The following is an 18,536-nucleotide window of genomic DNA, read 5'->3' as shown; positions in this document are numbered from 1 at the left end:
CAAGAAAAAGAAATGCAAAAGAGCAAAATGGTTGTCTGAGGAGGCCTTACAGATAGCTGAGAAATGAAGAGAAGCTAAAGGCAGAGGAGAAAAGGAAAGATAAGCCCTTTTCAATGCAGAGTTCCAAAGAATGGCAAGGAGATAGACTTCCTCAGTGATCAATGGAAAGAAATAGAGGGAAATAATAAAGTGGGAAATACTAGAGATCTCTTCAAGAAAATGAGAGATACCAAAGGAGAATTTCACACAAAGATGGGCACAATAAAGGATAGAAATGGTACAGACCTAACAGAAGCAGAAGATATTAAGAAGAGGTGGCAAGAATACACAGAAGAGCTATGCAAAAAAGATCTTAATGACCCAGATAATCACAATGGTGTGATCAGTCACCTACAGCCAGATATCCTGGAGTACAAAGTCAAGTGGGGCTTAGGAAGCATCTCTAGGAACAAAGTAGTGGAAGTGATGAAATTCCAGCTGAGCTATTTAAAATCCTAAAAGATGATGCTGTGAAAGTGCTGCACTCAATATGCCAGCAAATTTGGAAAACTCAGCAGTGGCCACAGGACTGGAAAAGTTCAGTTTTCATTCCAATCTCAAAGAAGGACAATGTTTTGAACAAAGAATGTTCAAACTACTACACAGTTGCACTCATCTCACATGATAGCAAAGTAATGCTAAAAATTCCCCAAGCAAGGCTTCAACAGTACAGGAACCAAGGACTTCCAGATGTTCAAGCTAGATTTAGAAAAGGCAGAGGAACTAAAGATCAAATTGCCACCATCCATTAGATTATCAAAAAAGCAAGAGAGCTCCAAAAAAAAAAAAAAAAAATCTACTTCTGCTTTATTGATTATGCCAAAGCCTTTGACTGTGTGAATCACAACAAATTGTGGAAAATTCTTCAAGAGATGGAAATACCAGACCACCTTACCTGCCTCCTGAGAAATCTGTATGTAGGTCAAGAAGCAACAGTTAGAACTGGACATGGAACAATATACTGGTTCCAAATTGGGAAAGGAGTATATCAAGGCTGTATATTGTCACTCTGCTTATTTAACTTATATGCAGAGTACATCATGCAAAATTGCCAGGCTGGAGGAAGCACAAGCCAAAACCAAGATTACTGGGAGAAATGTCAATAACCTCAGATATGCAGATGACACCACCCTTAAGGCAGAAAGCAGAGAGGAACTGAAGAGACTCTTGATGAAAGTGAAAGAGGAGAGTAAAAAAAGCTGGCTTAAAACAACATTCAGAAAACAAAGATCATGGCATTCTATCCTATCACTTCATGGCAAATAGATGGGGAAACAGTGACAGACTTGTTTTCTTGGGCTCCAAATTCACCACAGATGGTGATTGAAGCCATGAAATTAAAAGACATTTACTCCTTGGAAGAAAAGCTATGACCAACCTAGACAGTGTTTTAAAAAGCAGAGACATCACTTTACCAACAAAGGTCCATCTAGTCAAAGCTATGGTTTTTCCAGTAGTCATGTATGGATGTGAGAGTTGGACTATAAAGAAAGCTGAGCGCTGAAAAGTTGATGATTTTGAACTGTGGTGTTGGAGAAGACTCTTGAGAGTTCCTTGGACTGCAAGGAGATCCAACCAGTCAATCCTAAAGGAAATCAGTCCTGAATATTCATTGGAAGGACTGATGCTAAAGCTGAAGCTCCAATACTTTGGCTGCCCAATGAGAAGTATTGACTCATTAGAAAAGACCTTGATGCTGGGAAAGATTGAGGCAGGGGGAGAAGGAGATGATAGAGGACAAGATGGTTGGATGGCATGATCAACTCAATGGACATGAGTTTGAGCAAGCTCTAGGAATTGGTGACCGACAGGGAAGCCTGGCATGCTGCAATCCATGGGGTTGCAAAAAATTGGATATGACTGAGCAACTGAACTGAACTGAGGCAGTCATATACTAAATGAAGGATTGACAAACTGGAGCCGGAGTCCCAAATCTTTCTATTGCCTCTTTTTGGAAATAATACTACGTAGGATGGCTTAGTTCCTCAAAAAGCCTTGGAGAAAATGAGGAGATATTGGTCAAAGAGTAGAAACTTCCAGTTATATGATTAATACATTTTGGGAATCTGAAGTACAGTATGGTGATTACAAGGAATAATACTAACTACATGAAAGTTGCCACAAGAGTAGATCTTAAATGTTCTCACAACAATAAAGAAATAGTAAGCATGTGACAAGATGCCCATGTTAGCTAATGCTATGGTAGTAATCACTTGCAAATAAGAAATTAAATGATTATACCTCAAATTTATACAATGTTACATGTCAATTGTATGTCAACAAAGCTAGGAAAAGGAGTCTTAGAAATTATAGTTAGGATGAATTCTGATCCTCAGATAACAGAAACAGTCTTTTCCAAGAATATCAGTTGATCTAAGTAGGAAAGGCTCAGCAGAAAAGATTTTTCTTGTCAACACCAGGGTAGCTAAGTGTCCTGGGTTGGATAGACCTTTTTTGGTTTTTCTTTATAAGTAACATTACTGATGCCCCAAAGGATGGAAACCTCAAAGGACCTGAGGTTTTTCAAATCGAAGCCTAATATGTTCTTTTCTTCCAGTTGGAGAAACATCCCTACACTCACTGTGCATATCCAGATCTCCCTCCCGTGTGCACCGGCCCCTTCCCCAAGAGGCTCGATGCTAGAAGATGTTAAAAATAGCCTTTGTTCACCAGTGGCTAGGCGCCTTAGCCAGGCGATAGTCCCCCCAGACCACCCTCCCCCACAGTGCCCAGGGCTTCCTATTCCCATCACTGTCTTACATTTCTCATGTCATTTGATCCATGGATGTCCTACCTTCTCGATTGTTCCACTACCTCTGGATATACTTGGATTCATTCAGCATCTGTACACTCCTTTGAGCACCTGTTCTGAGCTGAGCACATCATACTCAAAGGTGGCTTCAACAGGAGATGGGATTCCCTTTCAGCCAAAAGCATCCCTGGAAGGGAAGCCATGAGCCAGAGAAGCTGAAAACTGGTGACTTAGGGTGAACTACAAGGATGGCTGCAACCAGTTCTTAGGCGCTTGTGTTCAGCATTGAGCTTGAGCCACAAACATTGTTGATTCCACTGTGTATTTCAGACATAGTTTAACCCACTTCCGTGAGTCATACTTGGGCCACTTATAGGCTGAAAAGTCTTGGTCACTTCATCACCCCACCTCTCTCATTTCCTGAATCTTGTGAAACTATCTGAGTCCCACAGAGTAACTTTATTTCACTCCTACAAGCCAGAGCAGGAAGAGGTATTTCCACACGTCCCATTTAGGCCAGCTGCCTCCAATTCTCTCCTCAGATTCGTCCCTTGACTTGGGGTACTGGAGGGCTCCCCATGGATCTGCCTTATTACCATGGCCCTCTGTCCAAGCGAGACTGTGAGACCCTGCTGCTCAAGGAAGGAGTGGATGGCAACTATCTCTTAAGAGACAGCGAGTCTGTGCCTGGAGTCCTGTGCCTCTGTGTCTCGTGAGTAGCCTGACCTTCCACGCATATGTTAAGTGTAGGACTGATATCCAGGTGGGAAAGAAACTGTGCCTCACTGACTTCGCAGCCCAAATGAGCAGAATGAGAAATAGCTAGACACTGCTACGAGGGAATGGAAGGAACAAGTCTGTCTAAGCTCCTCCACCTTTCCTTCTCTCCATGAGCAGATCTGTGGAGCAGCAGAAGTGGGGCTGGTGGTGAGGATAAGGCTTCAGGAAGCATAGGAAGGGAGCAGAGAGACAGAGAAGGCAGCCATGTGAGAAAGCTCCTCTCCTACAGAGGCTGATTTATTTAGTACGGGAAACACGACACTTTAACCTGAGAGGCCAAGTTTTTACATGGCTGGCTCTGCTTGTGATTTTTCAGATACTAATAACATTTCAAACTTTATTACATTTGTAAAAGGCTTCAATGGACATTATCTCCTTTCATCCTGCTTGTAGTCTGTCAAGGCTACCATTTTGTAGATGCAGAAACAGACCCTGGGATGTCTAAAACAACTTGATTGTGTTGTAACACATCGGGTGTTTCCAAAGAAGCTGAGTTCCATATGAAAGTTTACGCCAGAGCATCAGAGCTACACTACTGAAGGAAGCTGCTTAGCCCAGTTTAGAAACCAACCTTAAACAGATATCAGGGGAAATCTACTATCTTTAAAGGACTCTTCTGTTTGTGGAGAACACTGAACTTTTTCTTTACCTGTTACAAGAATCAAAACCCAAGTGTCTCCAAGGATAAGCTTCATGCTTCTTAGAACTGGGAGCTACAAGGCCAAAAAAGAGTGTCATTACTGACAGAATAGACAGGGATGTCCTTCTTTCTTTATGTGACACCAGGAAGGCAGCCTTCAGGTGTTAGCAGTTTGAATTCAAGTTACAAGTGATGTTGAGAGTGCTTTCATACATTTTTTAGCCATCACTAATTCTTCTTTTGAGAACTGCATAATGTCCTTTACCCATATCCTTTACCCATTTTTAGCTTGAGTTGTTGTCTTCTAATGATTTTTTTCAATTTCTGTATATGAAGGTAAAACCTCCCCCCCCCCAAAAAAAAGACAAACACAAGAAAACTACAGACCAGTTTAAATTTCATTTACTACTAATTTTCAATAAATTATTCACAAAACAGAAGCCAGCAAGACATTAAAGCAGGAAATACACTGTGGTCCAACCTAAGAAACCAAGGATGGCTCCATGTCAGGAAAAGTATCAGTTTAATTGTGTGTTAATAGGTCAGAGGTTGCAAACTGTATAACTCATTCAAATTTGCTTAAAAGGTACTAAATAAAATTCAGCATCTACCGCTCAATTAAACACATACTCATGTGTGCACATACATGCACTCACTTACACACTCCTAACCATATATAGCTAGATAGATGCTTCCTTAACACCAGATGAAGTGCTAGAAGTATTACCCCTAAAATCATGAATGAGCCAAAGTGATTATAAGCACTATGTTACTATGTAACATTTTCTAGGAGATATCAGCAAGTGTAACTAATCAAAAGAAATAAATGTAAAAATTGAAAAGGAAGATGCAAAATTATTATTTACAGTTGACTTTATACCTTTGAAATCTAGATTTAACTGAAAAAAAGAAAAACTACTAAAATCTTTAAGAAAATTGAGTAGTGATATCAGCTTTTATAATTGAAATCTAAAAATCAACAGCTTCCATACTGAAATAATAACTAGTAAGAAAATATAATAAAACACCTCATTTACATCAGCAAAAATTAATAGTACCTAGGAATAAATATAATATGAAATGTGCAAACTTAAATATCTACTGGGGAGCTCACTAGAAGACTTAAATGGAAGGAAGAATTCAATTTGGAAGCTTACCAGTTCACAATAATTAATCTATAAATTCAGCATTTTTCTAGCAAAAAAAAAATCAACAGAATCGTAAATTTTCTCTTCAAAGATAGTAAAATTTATCCAGATGGGAAATAAAACACAGGGAACCTGCCAGAGAGCCAGAAAAGTTTTTATTAAAAGAAGGGGGACTAGCTCTACCAAATGCTAAAATACATTACTACAGTAATTACTACAATAATTAAAAGAGTTTGGTACTGAGAGATCAATTAAATATTTGGAATATAGAGTCTGGTAGAAATAAAGCCAAGTACATAAGGAATTTACTTTATATTTAAAAGATCATCTCAAATCAGTGAGGAAAATATGAATGATAATTAACTGTGTTGGGACACTTGGCTGGTCACTTAGAAAAAATAACCTGAATCCCTTTCTTAATTCTTAAAGTTAATTCAAAGTGGTTCTAATACAGAACTTATTTTTTCTAAATGAAACCATGTGTAGTAAAAGAAAATAGGAACTATTAAAAAATATTCCTGGAATTGAGAAAGTCTTTCTAACAAGACATAAAACCAGAAGACAAAAAAGAAAAGATGGTTAAATATGACCATTATAATGAGAACAATGACAAAAAACTGTTATTAATGACAAACCAACAGAAGAAAATAAAAACTTCATTAACATGGAAGAGCTCTTTAAAAACAATAGAAAACTAGACAAAATGCAAGAGGAGGAGATTCTCTGAAATGGAATACGAAAAAGAAAGAATAAGAAAATATTAGATAGCTAAATAAACACAAAAGAATAATGTGATGTCATTTTTACCATTTCAGTGGTCCAGAATTAAAACTGAAAATACCCAGAGAAAATTCAATTTTGGGAAAGTAAAAGTGCTTACACTTGCTGAATGCAACTTCTTTGAATGGTGAATAACAATTCAGTCACTGGGCTTCTCTGGTGGCTCAGACAGTAAAAGCGGCTGCCTACAATGCCGGAGACCAGCGTTCAATCCCTGGGTCAGGAAGATCCCCTGGAGAAGGAAATGGCAACCCACTCTAGTACTCTTGCCTGGAAAATTCCATGGTAGGAGGAGCCTGGTGGGCTACAGTCAATGGGGTCACAAAGAGTCGAATATGACTGAGCGACTTCATTTTGTTTCACTTCCTATTCAGTCAATAAGTCGTGTCCAACTCTTTGAGACTTTGTGGACTGTAGGCCGCTGGGATCCTCTGTCCCTTGGATTCTCCAGGCAAGAACACTGGAGTGGGTAGCCATTCCCTTCTCCAGGCGGTCTTCATTACTGGGGGATTGAACCCATAGCTCCTGCAGCTCCCGCACTACAGGCAGATTCTCTACCGCTGAGCCATTGGGAAAGCCTAACATTTGACCGCAAATCTCATTAATAAAAATGCATCTTATCGTTATTATTGCATAAGTATGTACAAATTGGCATTAACAAGATTGAGTAAATCCATATTTAATATGGAAAAAATTCCAAGATCTATTGTGAAAAAGGCAAGATATTAAGTATGATCCCATTTGTATAAAAAAAAAAAGAAAAAAAGGATGCCTATATCCCTGTATATCCATAAACACTTTTTGAAATGTATATTAGAAATTCACAATATTGGTTACAGCTGGGAAATTTAGGAGGAATAAATGAGGAAGAAAAGTTTGTGGATTCATTCTTCTTACTGGATAACTTTTTCTCACTGTTTAAATAGTTTATATGTGCAGATATTACTTTGGTGATTTTTAAAAATGTTTATAAATATGTAGTGAGTCCCTACTATCTAGGCAAACACTGTGCTAAGGCTCTGGGGGATTCTAAGGTGATTCCAATAGACAACTTACAATTTTTTCAACATGTAAATAAATAAAATAAGGGTAAAGTATAAATTTCAGAAGAGACAGTTTTATACAAATTTAAAATGAGAGGAGATGATCAGTAAAGTCTTCTTAGAGGAGGTGGTATTTGAGTTGGGACTTAAAAGAGTAGATAAGATTTAGTTACACAGAAATGAGATGGAAGGCATTGTAGGTTGGGGGAAAGGCAGGAACATAAGTCCAGAAAACGGATATTTTAAAGCATATAGGAATCACACAGGGTTCTAGAAAGGTAGTTTGGAAACAAATCAAAGTCAGTTTGGAGTAATATTATGGGTCTTAAAAGAATGACTCTGTAGTTGATGGGGAAACATGGATGGTTTCTGAGAAAGGAAATGACAAGACTGGTACTGAGTTTTGGAAACTTCAATCTAATAAGGATAATATACTGAAGTTGGCAGATAATGATGGCAATAGAGACTGCTGTGTCTCTAGATGGGAGATGGTGAGGCACTTGCTATGGTGGGGCAAGCAGTGGGAATGGAAATTAGAAGAAGGTGCAAGGGGGACTTCCTTGCTGACACAGTGGAGAAGAATCTGCCTACTATTGTAGGAGACATGGGTTCGATCCCTGGTCCAGGAAGATTCCACGGGTCGTGGAGCAACTAAAGCATGCACCACAGCTGCTGAGCCCATGCGCCTTGAGCCTGTGTTCTGCAACAAGGGAAAGCAGCTCAGTGAGGAGGCTGAGCACCGCATGAAAGAATAGCCCCCGCTCAGTACAACTTGAAAAGGCCCATGGGAAAGCAATGAAGACTCAGCATAGCCAAAATAAAAGAATAATAAATTTTAAAAATTAAAAAAAAAAAGGAGGTGCCAAGTATGTGAAATAGATAGGAGGGACCTCGGTCAAGATTTCAGCATAGGTAATCTAACCTATACTGGGATTCTCTATAATAATTGACATTTATGCACAACTGCTCTATGATACATCATGCTAACTTAAATATTCATCCAAAGCAAAAATCCCTAAAAAATTGAATACAAATAATAACAAGAAATCAAATGGAGAGGCAGGAATAAATATCCATTAGACACCTGCAGTTGATCAAGGTTCACCCTCTTCCCTGCCCATGTCACTAAAAGACAAACAAAATTTCAGGCACCCTCAGCCTTAAGGCTCAGATCAAATAGTCCCCTCAAAACCCGTTTGGCCCCTTTCATAGTTCTTGTGAAATTTTATCACATCAGTATAGACCATTCAATTGTAATTTTTCAACAATTTTTTAAAGGCTCCCATGTCAAGGATTTCCCTGGTGGCTCAGATGGTAAAGCGTCTGCCTACAATGTGGGAGACCTGGGTTCAATCCCTGGGTCAGGAAGATCCTCTGGAGAAGGAAATGGCAACCCACTCCAATACTCTTGCCTGGGAAATCCCATGGACAGAGGAGCCTGGTGGGCTACAGCCCATGGGGTCACAAAAAGTTGGACATGACTGAGTGACTAAGCTTTCGCTTTCATGTCAAGCACTATAGTAGATACTCAGTTAATGCCTTCAATACACCTCAGAGTCTAGAGCAAAAAATAGAGAAGTAAATGGGCCCTGTGAGGTGTGTGATAACTGATGACTTACGTTAGGGCATGATAGGAACTGAGAGAAAGGAATGATTCATTCATCAAGAAGTCAAGAGCCTTCATGGAAGATAGGACTTGGAGGGTGACTAAAACCATCATTCGTTCATTCAACAGCACACACTGAGTGCCTACTATGTTCTAGGTATGGTCCTATGCATTGGTGAAATAGTAATAAATGGTACAGACACTAGTCCTGCCCTCATGAAATGACATTCCAGTGAGAGGAGTCAATAAAGTGAAAACAAATCAGAGGCACATTTCAGCAAGGGCAGAGTCTACCTTAGGTTGGCTTTAGGAAAGGCTCCTCTGAGAAGGTCACATAAAGCAGTTCATATTCCAGTACACACCCTGTGTGAGCAAAGTCAAAATTATCTACAACACAAGTGTTAGCCTGTTTTTCTACATCAGTGCAACCAGAGCCACTATGAAGGTGCTTTCCATGAGCCAAAAATTGTGCTAAGCATGTTACATCAATTATTTATGCTTTGGAAAGCCATCCTTGGTGGGTGATATATCCCTATTTTGTGGGAAATGGAATGGAGCTTCTTATTAACTAAGAGGTCCATGATCGAACTGTCATAATAGGTTGTTATCTTGCCTTTCTTACCAATGTCCCTAGTTCTAATGCTCAAGGTGATCCTTTTGGAACTCTTTAAAGTGCCCAAGCAGGAGCCTTCCATGCGTTGGGCTTGGCAGTAGATCCTGGCATGTGGAATCTTGCATTTTGCTTCTTAGAAAACTACTGTTTCTTCTTTGTTGTGCTAGAATAGCAGTATACCAACTTCCATGCTTTCACAGATCTAAATGAGGGTTTTAGGGAGAAGGTTAGAAATAAAGGAAGTCACAGAGGAAAGTTGGTCTAGCAGCATATTATCACCGACCAGACAGTTATGTGGGTGGTAAGCATGGACAGGAAATGTTATCTGATCTCACAGTCTGATACAGTGTGCAGAAAACACCAATGTGAGAAACACTATGTAGGTGACTTGACAGAAGTTGGAGCTGGGTCTAGCTTTATAATCAGCAGAGTCAAAATGGAATAGATATTTGGAGATATAAGGGATTCAGCTGCTGGTATGAAGGGAAAGGAGGGACTTTTTGTAGTCATAGGAAGGTTACAGGTAAGAAGAACTCAAACCATGACTTATGGCAACAATAGAAACAGTGAGTGAGAGAGATCCCAAAAGTCATTTCCAGCTTTCATATTCTGAGATCTTTGGAAAGACTTGAGTTCAGAAAGTAAGAAAAAATTAAGCTTTTTTGTTTTAGAAAAATCAAATGTTGAGAAAGGTATAAAAAAGAGAGCAGAAATTATCTCAGTCTCACCACTCAGAAATCACCTTTCTTGATATTTCAACACACATCTCTCCAGACTGTTCTCTATTCATATGCATGTATAAGTGAATATTATATATGTACATAAATTACTCATTATATATATGATGATTTGTGACTTTCTAAAATTTTTAATTGGAGGATAATTGCTTTACAATATTGTGTTAGTCTCTGCCACACATCAACTGAATCAGTCATAGGTACAACTTCTTTTTCAATGTATCATAGGTACATTTCCAGATCAAAGAAAGCCAATAAACATCATAATTTTATGATTGCTTACTATTTATTGATTGCATATGTCATAATTTATACATAACTATTCATTTGGGCTTCCCTGATGTCTCAGACAGTAAAGAATCTGCCTGCAATGACGGAGACCCAGGTTCAATCCCTGGGTCAGGAAGATCCCCTGGAGAAGGGAATGGCTACCCACTCCAGTATTCTTGCCTGGAGAATTACATGGACAGAGGAGCCTGGTGGGCTACAGTCCATAGGGTAGCAAAGAGTTGGACATGACTGAGCAACTAACACTTTCACATATTTAGGTTATTTCCACTTTGGTCCAATGGACCCAATATAATTTGATACAACTAATATTTTTGTGCTTACATCTTTGAGAGTTTGCCCAACTCTCTCCTCAGGATAATACCCTAAACATTTTAACATTTTTACACACATTGACAAATTAGTACAATCAAAGTTTGCATGGATGTACACTCCAATCAAGAGCAGTGAGAAAGCCAAAAGTCAAGTCTTAAAACATTCTTTATTGACTTGTAACTTGTTTTATCATCCTCTTAGAAGTATATTTCAAAGAATAGAAGTTCTTGATTTTAATGAAGTTAAATTTATCTTTTAAGAGAAAAAGATGGGTTGTGATTTCAGTAATATGTCAATATATAATAAACCCTTGGCTAATGTAATTCATAAAGGTTCTCTTCTATGTTTTCTTCTAGAGTTGGAAAGTTTTAACTTTCACAATTAATGTAGCCCATCCTGATTTTTGCATTTGGATAAGGTTGGGGTTGGTGTTTTACGAAATATGGCCACATAATTGTTCTAGCTCAATTGTTGAACAGATTATTCTTTCTCCCAATAAATTGCTTTGGTGCCTTTGTAAAACAAAAACTATTAACTATACAAGTCTGGCTCTATTTCTGAGCTCTCAGCCTTGATTTTTTTTCTTTATGCAAATTCTATATTATGTTGGTTAGCATCAGTTTATAATAAGTCTTGAAATAAGATGGTGTAAATCACTCAACTTTTTCAAGGTTATTTTGACTATCTTAGATCCTTTGTATTTCCATACATATTTCAGATTCAACTTTTCAACTAAGATACACACACACAAATACTGATGATAGACTGAGATTGCATGAATCTATAGGTCAATTTGGGGAGAACCAACATGATAATATTAATTCTTCTGATCCATGAATATAGTTTAACCTCTTCTTTCATTTGTATCTTTTATAGTTTCTCTCAAAAATGTTTTGTAACAGATCTTGTACATCTTTTGTCAAATTTATCCCTAAAATTTCAAATGCTTGATGTTATTCTACATAATAACAGGTTTTAATGATTTAAATATTTAAATTATTTTAATTTCACTTTCCACTTATTCAATTGAAGTGAGTGGATACACAATTAATTTTTATGTATTGAACTTATATCCTGCAACCTTGCTAAATTCACTTATTGGTCTAGTGGCTTTTTTGGTAGAATTTCTGTATGATTTTCTATATGCCATCTGCAATTAAGATAACTGTACTTCTCCCATTTCAATGTTTCTGTTCCTTTTTTTTTTCTTGCCTTATTGCACTACCTAAGACTTTTAGAACAATGTGGAAGTGATGAGTACAAAAATCCTCATCATTTTCTGATCTTGCAGAAAAGTATTCAGTCTTTTCCTGTTAGCTATGTTTTTAGCCCTTCTATTTCTAGTAGGGCTGAGTTTTTTGTGCATCAACTTAGATGGTAGTGTGAATTTTTGTTCCTTGTCTCTTAATCAACAGGTTTTTTTTTCTTTTAAGATTCTATGTATAAGTGATGCAATTTATCTCTGACAGCATTTACCTCTGTTAGCATGATTGAATAATGTTCTACTGTTTATACATTCCACATCTTCTTTATCCATTCATCAGTTAATGAACTTGTAGGTTGTTTCTTTATCTTGGATATTGTGAATAATTCTGCAAAGAATAAGGGCGTACAGATATCTCTTAGATATCTTGTTTTCATTCCCTTTGGCCATATACTCAGAAGTGGGATTAATGAATAACATGGTAGTTCTATTTTTACTTTTTTGAGGAACCTCTATACTATTTTTCATAGTGGCTGTATCAACTTGCATTCCCACCAAGAGTGCACAAGGGTTCCCTTCTCTCCACATCTTTACCTGCACTTGCTATCTCTTGTCTCTTTGATGATAGCTGTTCCAACAGATGGGCTTCCCTAATGGCTGGCTCAGTGCTAAAGCACCTGCCTGCCAGTGCAGGAGATGCGGGTCAATCCTGGGGTTGGGAAGATCCCCTGGAGAAGGAAATGACAACTCATTCCAGCATTCTTGCCTGGGAAATCCCATGGACAGAGGAGCATGGAGGGCTGCAGTCCATGGAGTCACAAAAGAGTCAGACACAACTTAGCAACTACACAACAAAAATTCTAACTGGTATGAGGTAATACCTTACTGTTATTTTGATTTCAGTTTCCCTCATGATTAGTAATCATCAGGTTGAGCACCTTTTCATGTATCTCTTGTATCTGTATATCTTCTTTGGAAAAACATCTATCCTTTATGCATTTTGTAAAAAATACTTACATACATAAACATTTAGGGTTGTTATATCCTCTTGATTAATTGACACCTTTATGTCTTTGAAAATCCCCTTATTTATTCCTGGTTAGAGTCCCTGCTTTGAAGCCTACTTTAGCTGACATTGCTAGCTTTACTTTTATTAGTGTTAATAGGATATATTTTTCCCATCAATTAACTTTTAATTTAATTGTGTTTTTATTTTTTTCAGTTAATTATTAGACTTTATTCTGAGAATTTCAACAGGATTGCTGTTCCCCAGTGGACAGTGGGATCACACTTTTCTGTCTTTATTTTTATATCAGGTGTCTTGTAGGAAACATAAACTTGAGTCTTGCTTTCTTATCCAGTCTAAACAATAACTTCCCTTTACTCAAGGCTTCTCTTGTCCCACCTAAAAAAGATTTTAAGTAAGACTCAAAAATATTTAACTTTTTCCAAGTATATTGCACCCTTAGAAATGTGTTCAATAATATTTACAAGAATACAAAAATATCCATCACCAAATGAGGTAAAATGTCAGAATGTTATATCTGATATTCAATCATATTGATGATCATATTAAATGTAAATGGTCTAAACATTCCTATTAAAGGGAAGGAGAAATGTTAATCAATAGGAACAAATTCAGAAATGAACCAACATCATTTTTTAAAGACATTAAGATAATCAATGTCCTTCTGGGTTATATTACACCAGAAGAAGAATTGACAAATCTTTGTGGTATGACCATGACTGTGTATTGCTATTCTTCTCAAATGGAGGCAAATTGGTTCTGACTACTTTGCTATTAGGAATTTCAGATAGACAGATGGTTTGCTTTTGCTTGGCCTACAGCAAATCTTTTCACAGACCTAGGTGCCAGATTTGTAATTATTTTATCCCCAAAATGTGCACATCTAGAACAGCAGTTGAAAATACAATAACCTTTGATTGATGTTGCAATAATTCATAGTCATTCTCCAAGATATATCTAGTGATTGCACTGGCCAAATGGATGAGCTAAATGAGAATGTGGTAGGAGTCAACACACCACACAATTCATGATTTGATGGTGCTCTTAGTATAGAAATTTCTTCTAGGGATGTGAATTGCTTCAGTTTACTGTCTTGGAAGATGAAACCAGCTATAGGGGCTCATGCTTGGTGCTTCCCACTACTATAGTACTCATTTTATGATTCAAAGAACCAACAAGATTTTGCCAGTTTCCAAGTGTGTAAGTGTTAGAGACTCTTTGGGACTCCAAGGACTGTAGCCTGCCAGGCTCCTCGATCCATGGGATTCTCCAGGCAAGAATACTGGAGTGGGTTGCCATTCCCTTCTCCAGGGATCTTCCCAACCCAGGGCTCAAACCCAGTTCTCCTGCATTGCAGACAAATTCCTTACTGTCTGAGCCACCATAAACACCTCAAGATGGTTGGATGACATCACGGGCTCAATGGACATGAGTCTGAGCAAACTCCAGGAGATAGTGAAGGACAGGGAAGCCTGGCATGCTGCAGTCCATGGGATCGCAAAGAGTCAGACATGACCTAGTGACTGAACAACAATGAAGTATTTAAGTACATTCTGGAACTGGAGGAATAACCATAGGATGGTCCTGTGGTCCCACTGAACCCACTCAAAATGGACTCAGGTCAAAATTTATTATATCACCTGACCTCAGGAGTTCTCATTCTGAATTGCCGGATCAGGGGAACATTTGGGTCTCTGAGGATTAGTGTCAGTTCAGAGTCACTATCAAATAACCCTCAAAAACATGAGCACTTTTCCTTTTTCCAGTACACAGTCCCCCTGTAGGTTTTTCTGGGAAAGGCTTGAAGTGTTGTCACATTCCTTCTTAAAGGAGCCCAGAAACCCAACGTTCCTTTCAATGAAAGGGATCTGAGACTGTGGACTGGATTAAATCTATAAATTGAAGAAGTCACCCAAGAATCCCTATTCTGTGACTCAAGTCAGGGTTCTTCCACCAGCCCTAGAAGTTCTCTGTTTACTTTATATCCAACAGAACTTTTGACTGTCTATTATCATTCTCTGCTTTGCAATCCAGTGAATCAATTAAATATCACCACAAATGTCCAGTAAGTTGTTTCTTATACTGTTACATCTCTGTGGTTTTTGATAACTGGCTCTCTTTGTCTCTCATGGAACACCAATACCTAACCTCATTGTTTCAGTGCACCCCGTTATTTCCAGTGAAATCAGGGAACCCAGTTCCATTGCAGAATTCCTCAATGTCAACCCTAGCTTACAGCACAAAGCCAGAGTTTTTCCAAAGATGCTGGTACTCTCCTCGCAATTATTTTTTAGGGCATCATTAAGTCCCCTAAGGGGCTTACCTGGTGACTCAGAGCATAAAGAACCCACCTGCAATGCGGGAGACCTGGGCTGGGAAGATCCCCTGGAGGAGGGCATGGCAACCCACTCCAGTATTCTTGCCCAAGGACAGAGGAGCCTGGCAGGTGACAGTCCATGGGGTGGCAAAGAGTCGGACATGACAGTGACTAAGCATAGTTAAGTCACATAAATGGGGGAAAGGAATAACTAAATAGCTTGCATAAATACATTTATCATGACATTCTCATCTTTCTGAGTTTTTAGATTCCTTTCTCTGTAGAATGCCAAGGAAATTTTAGCATTTTAATCTCTATGGAATGTGAGCCATTATTAAATCTATGCTTTAATTTACCAGTCTAGCAAAATGTTTATGTCACTCCCAGGTACATGAGCTAATATACTAATTTCAAATCCTGGGTGAGTGTGCCTTTATTGATGAATTCAGCCTACAAACGTTCTATTTTCTCCTTTTTGGTTTAACATCTTTTTATCTATTTCCACATGTACTCTTCGTACACATGTCTCCCACTGACTAAACCAATCAGAAGTCTGAGAGTAAGGGAGCCCATAGAGGTCAGAGCACAGAGCAGAGTGGGGAAAATTAGAAAGAGGATCTGGAGATATGGAAAATATCCAGCACGCACACATATATATACTGGTACTGGATGTATTAAATTTGAAGTGCCTAACAGACATCCAAGAGAAGATGTTAAATAGTTGGAAAAAATTGAATCTGGAGTTCAGGGGCAGGTTGAAGCTAGGACTACAGATTAAAATATAATTTGGTAAGTGTTTATATTTTTACAATAGTATTTCAGTTCAAAAACATTCCACCTCCTTTTGTTCTGTGAAGTATTTTATTGGTTAGATTTTCCATATGTGTTTGGCACATTTCTTATTAAGATAATTCAATGCAACCCAACAAATAGTGAGAATATGCTATGAGACAGGTAATGCACTAGAATGAACAAAGCAGACACTATTCTGATCTGAGTGTGAATTAAAGATGTTGTTGAGATACTAAGTCATGTCTGACTCTTTGGGACCCCATGGATTGTAGCCTGCCAGGCTCCTCTGTCCACGGGTTTCTCCAGCAAGTATACTGGAGCGGTTGCCCTTTGCTTCTCCAGAGGACCTTCCTGACCAAGGAATCAGACCTGCACTGTAGGTGAATTCTTTACCACAACCACCAGGGAAGCCCCAAATTACAGAAGAGGAAGTGGATAATTAAAATTCAGTGTGTGATAAATGTGTATTTTCAAAAGTTCCCCTTTCCTACTGATGAACCCCAGGATACCTGACCTGAAGCACTAGGTGCCCAGACAGCGCAGCTGCCTTGCTCCGCCAGGTCTTTGAACAGTGCCTGGATGGCAGAGGTGTCCTGTGGCTGGTTATAGTGGTCTTTTAGATGTGACAGTATTGTGATATTGATTATCACAGTTTTATAAGATTTGAGACCTGGTAAGACAGGAATATACACACACCAGGTAAACCCCATCTACCCATCACTCCTCTCCCCAAGAGAATCAGCCTGAAGTCACCCTATCCTCTTAAAGGAACAGGGGGAAAGTCAAGGACACATATGTTAAGACTGTATTCACTTTAGATCTGTTTTTTGAAAAGTCTTTTTCATAAATATTGAAAAAAGTAAATCCTCCTTAAAAGAAAATTACTAGAGAATTAAAACATAGCCTTTACCACAAAATAGTGGACTTCAAAAGGGATAAAAGGAGTGAGGTTGCCGGCAAAAATAATACATATTCAGTGGTGGGAACTTTTTATCTCTTTGTTTTGCTTTGTGTTTGGACAAAGGCTGTTTCAGAGCAGTGGTAATTTTCTGGAATCTAGAAAGCTAACTGCTGAGATTACTAAAGGCTTAAATAACAAACTCTGTAGCTTGGTTTCCGTAAAGAGATATTAACTACTACAAAGAGTCAAATGTTCATAAAAGATTTTTTCCAAGTTGCAGAACAAGAGATGTTTGTTTGAAGATGAACAAACCATCAGAGAAGATTTTCCTAGCTTATTCTTACATCTTTAGCATCCCTCAACTAGTGTAAACAGAGTTCTGACAGATGGAAAAACTTGCACCAAAACCCCTCAGAATTCAAGGATGACACCACTGATACCCCTTCTTTCTACATTCCTTCTTCTTCCTCCCTTCATCCCTTCATTTTTTCCCTTTAATCTCAAAATTGCACTAAAAAGCTATTTTTATTTTAAATTTTTATTGTTAATTATAATTTTAAAGTTTTATGGAGTGTTATTTTTTGATTACTGTATTTTGATTAATTTAATCTGATAATAGTTTATATTAGAAAATATACATTTTCACTAATTTATACTTTTATTTGTACTTTGTAATATACTTATGACTTTTAAAGTATACTTAAATATAACAAATACATAGTTTCACTGATCTTTGCTTTATAAGTAATAAAATACTGGCATTGTCAATTTCAACAGTGCCAATGTGAATGAGTAGACACTTGGGCTCATGGTCTGTACACAGTTCAACTTTACTAAGTTTTGCCAAATTGTTCTCTAAGGCTTTGGTATCTAATTACACCCCCATTAGTAGTATATAAAACTTTGTATAGCTCCATATAACAGCCAATATTTTGAATTAGTAACTCTTACATCTTTGCCAGTTTGGTATGAGATGATATCTAATGTGGCTGCTGCTGCTGCTAAGTCGCTTCAGTCGTGTTCGACTCTGTGCGACCCCATAGACGGCAGCCCACCAGGCTCCTCCATCCCCAGGATTCTCCAGGCAAGAACACTGGAGTGGGTTGCCATTTCCTTCTCCAATCTAATGTGGCTTGATTTCTATTTCCCTGATTATTAGTGAAGCAAATTTTCATTTGCTTATTGATCATTGTACTTATCATTTTCTTATTGTACATTAATGTTTTCGTTTTACATTAGGGTTGCCATTATCTTCTCCCAAATTGTGGACTTTATCACAAAAGTATATAGTGTACTTATAGTATATTTTGATAAATAGAAGTTTTAATTTTAATATAGTGAGTTTTATTGATCTTATCTTTTGACTGGTACTTTTCGTGATTTAAGAACTCCTTCCTTAACTCAAGGTCATTAAGTTGGTCACATTTATTTCTCCTAAGTTTAGTGCTTTGTTTCTTTATAATTGGGTCTTCAATTAGAACGTGAAGCAAGAATCCAATTTTATTTGTTTCCACATGAAAACATTACCATTACCATTTAACAATCCTTCCCCTC

General features: G+C 37.9%; 1 protein-coding gene across 2 annotated transcripts in view; it reads left to right on the top strand.

The window, feature by feature from the left end:
• The first annotated feature begins 3,213 nt into the window (after nt 1-3,213).
• The window catches only part of SH2D1B (SH2 domain containing 1B), a 29,755-nt gene continuing 14,432 nt past the window's right edge, over nt 3,214-18,536 (top strand). Inside the window, exon 1 of one of the 2 annotated variants that reach the window (XM_020875035.2) lies at nt 3,214-3,503. In XM_020875035.2, the coding sequence (XP_020730694.2) occupies nt 3,370-3,503 (134 nt within the window). In that variant the 5' untranslated portion in view covers nt 3,214-3,369. The remainder of the gene's footprint in view (nt 3,504-18,536) is intronic. The other variant, XM_020875036.2, reaches the window with a different exon arrangement.

This window comes from Odocoileus virginianus, chromosome 5, assembly GCF_023699985.2.
Source record: "Odocoileus virginianus isolate 20LAN1187 ecotype Illinois chromosome 5, Ovbor_1.2, whole genome shotgun sequence".
Classification (NCBI taxonomy): domain Eukaryota; kingdom Metazoa; phylum Chordata; class Mammalia; order Artiodactyla; family Cervidae; genus Odocoileus; species Odocoileus virginianus.
Note: the sequence above shows the minus strand (reverse complement) of the source record. Positions and strands in the feature narration are given on the sequence as shown.